This window comes from Oratosquilla oratoria, chromosome 15, assembly GCF_046742065.1.
Source record: "Oratosquilla oratoria isolate Oo_2021 chromosome 15, ASM4674206v1, whole genome shotgun sequence".
Lineage (NCBI taxonomy): Eukaryota > Metazoa > Arthropoda > Malacostraca > Stomatopoda > Squillidae > Oratosquilla > Oratosquilla oratoria.
Window position 1 is genome coordinate 675,928 of NC_134791.1, and position 5,000 is coordinate 680,927.

The 5,000-nt window shown below is 36.7% G+C and overlaps 1 protein-coding gene across 1 annotated transcript in view; it reads right to left on the reverse strand.

The window, feature by feature from the left end:
* Positions 1-4,777: 4,777 nt before the first annotated feature.
* Positions 4,778-5,000, reverse strand: part of LOC143033510 (glutamate receptor ionotropic, kainate 2-like) — a 4,986-nt gene continuing 4,763 nt past the window's right edge. Inside the window, exon 7 of the mRNA XM_076199016.1 lies at positions 4,778-5,000. This exon is cut by the window's right edge and continues 84 nt beyond it. Within this exon, the coding sequence (XP_076055131.1) occupies positions 4,959-5,000 (42 nt within the window). The 3' untranslated portion in view covers positions 4,778-4,958.

A 5,000-nucleotide genomic window follows, 5' to 3' on the forward strand; every position in this document is an offset into this window, starting at 1 on the left:
TAAAAAAAATCGACAAAAGCATGTTAGATAAGTAAAGAGGGGCGTGGGAAAGGGAAAAATAAACTTGCACTCTCGGGTCCACGAGGTACATAAATTCCTATACGCTGGAATCACTCTTATGACTAACAAGGATCACAGGAGGATCAATGATATTCTACACACATTTACAAATTACGGAATTTATACAAATATATAATTTTTTCATATCTGCACAGTAGAAAATAAGACTGATTACCTATCAATATGAACGCAGTCCATTCACCATTATCTTGCCTTATCCTCTTGCTGGTCCATCTTTTTTTTCATCACATTGAAGGTATCACGTCACTTAGACACTTGGTTCTGATAGCACTGTCGACAAATAATTTCTTCCAACGATTCATTTCAAATGTCACGACACGTAAACCACAAAAAATGATTAATTTACATACACAAAACAGTTCAACATTCCGCGCGTATAAACATGTATCCGTATGCTTACTTGAATATAAACGACTTTTTGGTTCTACAGGGATTTAAGCTTTTTACAATATAATTTTTTATAGTATTGAACCTTTATTATACATGATTTGAGTAAATGTTATTTATTAGTAGCTAAAATGAGTAATCATTGGATTCAAAATTTACCATTGCTCTATGGGAAGAAATGAAAAATGGAGACGACTCCCAGAGCGACATACGGTAGGATTTAGAAATAAAACCGATATTCAGTAATTGCGTTTATTCTCTATGTGACCTAAATAATAACTGCAGAAACAAACAGACCTTAAGGTAACTGAAAGCACTTGAACCTACACACTTTTGAATGAAATAAACAGATCCATGGATGAATAGACAGATAGCAGAGCAAAACAACATAGGCAAATAAATCATCAAATAAATCAAATTAGTCTGATGCGTAGTTATAGTAGTATTTCCTTTTCAATTAATCAATATCCTATTTCTAGGTCATAGAATTTAAATTAAAAGATGAAGATAAAACGAACTCCTTTCTTTCTCACGAAATATAGAAATGTAGATAAAATGAAACGTTGGCTGCCTTCTCTTCCTTCTCTCATCACCCTCGGTTTTCCATGTATGTTTTTATTATTTTAACCTATTCCATTTGTCAGTCCAATAAAATCGACGACCTTCAAACAGAATTTTATGGCTTATGAATGTAAAGAAATCTTGCCCTGTGGACAGTTACCTTAGGTAAATAAAATCGCCTGGCGACAGAGTGTATACACATGATTGAATACTACATCTCATTTGATAAGTCATTTAAATTAATTTTGTTTACTAATGTGATTATTTATCTATTCATAAATCAACTTATCTTAATTAACATATTCAGGCCTATTCATTTATTTGTTTATGTACTTGTTTATCTATTATATAAAGCAGGGGTGTGCAACCTTTTTTCCTAAAGGGCCATTAGTCACTACTCTGTTGTTATGGAGGACCACATAACCTTACTATTTCATGTTATTTACCACGATCGAAGACATATTATGTGAGATTATACTGATAAAGATAGATAAGTAGTTTGTTACTGATTTTATTTATTTTGGGATCACAAAAATAAGAATTGTCCGAAACAAATGTATTTTCCTTACTCTAAATGAGCAAATGAAAGGCTACCATACCTTATTATCATAATGTACAAGCATAGATAATTACTTAATATTGGTTAAATGGGATCATTATCATAAGAATGATCAAACACAGACATTTTCCTGGCCATTAATTAGCAAGTGAAAGGTTACCCTCTCTCTGAAGGTCGCATTATAACTTATTTATTATTAGGAGAAAGGGCCGCAATGAAAGCCTTTGAGGGCTGCATGTTGCACAGGGCTGATATAGAGGTTTTAGTAAATAAAATACTGGATTACTTATTCAATTTGTATTATTATGCCATACCACACGATTAAATTCAATCAAGCGTCTATCGGATTCAACATATTTGTTTTTGCGGATTTCCCCCCACTAATCCCTTATGGAGAGTGTATAAGTATTGCGTTGTGCTGTTGGCGTGCGTGATTAGGTGCAATGCAGTCTTCCATAATTATATGTTGCATAGTGTTGGGGTGAAGTGTTGCATCCTGGAGAGTTAGTTATCTGCGATGCGGTTATCCAGCCTCTTCTGGGCGTAGCGCAGTCTGGCCAGGTGGACTCTGTCCTTTCGGGGGTGAGTGGATTCAGAGGGATGGATATCAGGGGGTCTGGCATGCAGCAATGTATTGTCTTTCAGTTTGTTGATGGAGCAGTGAGTTGATATGATTATGGCTATGCTTCATGAGGTTGGTGTTTGGTGGTTGTGGAGGAAGAGAAGAGTGTGTTTGTGTGTGATACAGGTATTTGGACGTTATTTTGATATTTCTTGGTGTGTGTGTGCGTGTTCTGCTATGTAGTGTAGTGGATGTGCTGTGTTTGTGGAGGCTGCAGCAGGTGTGCCTCACATATCAAGGTGATCCTTGACTTTGAGGACTTTTGTTTCATGGTGTAAATAGTCTGTAGGTGTTGTACTTGTGCAACCTGTAATTGTCTTTAGGTTTTTGTTTTGTATGATCTTTAGGGTGTCGTGGTGTGTCTTAGATTAGGGGCCCATGTGTGGGCCGCATAATTCATCTCTGAGCATATACACAGTTTGTATACTGTAGTAATATTTTCTTTGTTTTGTCCAAATGTTGCTCCTGCAATTGATTTATGCACGTTAAGTCTAGGTGTGCCTTTAGTCCATATATTTGTGAAGTGTTAAGTGTTGTTTGAATGACATGGATGTACGGTGTGGTACGCCAAGAATTTTGGGTGTACGCGTGTGTGGTATGAGAGTGTCGTTGACAAGGAGGCTTTGTATGTATTTGTGTTCCGCTGTCCAGTTGGTGAGAAGTGTAGCTGTGGACTTGGTTGGGGCCAATTTGAGTCTGTAGTGACCCGGGTGTTGAGTGTGTCGAAGTATGGCTGTAGTATTTCTGTAGCTTTGTCTGCGTTACGATGTGTAGATGTCATTGTTATGTCGTCTGCGTAAAAAGAGATTTGTATTTCTGAGGTTTCAGGTGTGGGTATATCGTACATGTTGTACACATACATGGTGGTCCGAATGTCCTGTTCCCGTACCAATAGAGGTATTACAGTAATACAAAATACATGTCCTGTATTCAGTTTATTTACTGCAATAACGACAGAACAAAATAAGAACACTGGAACAAAATGTTCCCCTTGCAGTACTGCCATCTTCGGAGGAACTGGTTTGCCGAATCTCTCAGTGACGTCATGTCGCACAGTCCCCGTTATGCTCTTCTTGCCTGAATTTGTATTACTGTAATACTTGTACCTCTATTGGTAGGGGTAACAGGACATTCGGACCACCCTCTACATTAAAGAGTATTGGGAATAACATTTAGAATTATAGTTGTCCGTTATTGAGAACAGAAATGTTCCCAAATTGAAAAAAAAATATGTTGGAATGTTCCCAATTTCAGAAATCCCCATTAAATGAGAGAACGCACACACACACACACACACACACACACACACACACACACACACACACACACACACACACACACACACACACACACACACACACACACACACACACACACACACACACACACACACACACACACACACACATACCGATGGAGAAAGGTTGGTTCGAAGCGCTCTGGGCCATCACTCAGGTCATGGTGACATTATTCTTTTACTTAATTTACAGTTTAGGAGCATTAATTGTTAGGTTAGGTAATAAAAAAAAGTTACCATGACCTGAGCGACGTTGTGTGCCTGATTGACGGCGGAGCACCCCGGACCCCCACTTATCAGCGGGCGCCCGGGTGGTGGGGGATTGTACAATTGATTTCTTTTCTCAGCTGCATGAAATCGCAGTGATGGATTTGAATTAACAAATTTAGAACTGGGAAGGAAATGAGCAAGAAATGGTTTACCTGTAGGGTTGTCAACGAATGGAATAGACCTTGTAACCATGTAGTGAGCGCTGAAACTATCAGTTGTTTTAGGAACAGATAACTAAGGATGGAGATGACAGGTGGTCATGGACATGGAACTGCCTAATGTGAGCCTTATGGTCTCTTGCAGTCTCCTTCATTGTTATGTCCATTCTCATGTTAACTTCAGATATTTCACTGCGGTGAACGGTAAAAAAAATGTTATTCGGTTTTGAGGTGGACCTCAAGAAGAATACAAGAAGAATCGATTTTTTTGCTGTATGTAATTGGGCTAAGTTAGGCTAGATTAGGTTAAGCTAGACTGGCTTAGGTTCGGTTGGGTTACGCTGGATTATTTTATATTAAGTTCAATTAGATTAGAGTAGTTTAGGTCAGATGAAGTTCGATTAGATTGGATTAGGTTAGGTTAGGTTAGGATGTGTTAGGTTAGAGTTGAAATAAGTTAGTTTGGGTTAGATTAAGTTTGGTTGGGTTAGGTTAGGTTAGGATGTGTTAGGTTAGAGTTAAAATAAGTTAGTTTGGGTTAGATTAAGTTTGGTTGGATTAGGCTGGGTTAGGTAAGATTAGATAAGGTTGGGTCAAGTTAGTTTGAGTTACATTGGGCTAGCTAAGATTAGGTAAACAGATTTGTGTTGTTGTAGGCTCCCTGATACTGAACAAAGATGTATGCAGATGACGGCAAAAATGCCAGACGACCGCATTTCAAAATTACAATCCTAATAAATAATCAAATAAATAAACAAATGTATAGATAAATTAATAAATGTATTGATAAAGGAATAAATTAATAAATAAATGAATGAATGAATAGATAGATAAACAAATAATATATGTGAATAGATACAAAGCAATAAATAATCCTAAACAAATGATTAGATAAGTGCATAAAAACAAATAAAAATAAGCAAATAGACAATAGATGATTAAAGAAAGGAATAAATAAATGAATGAATATATATAAGATAAATAAATAAACGAATAATTAAATAATTAAATACAAAATTGGAATTATTGTTTGTTTTCTTCATCGCCGCTCCTCGAGAAGACGTC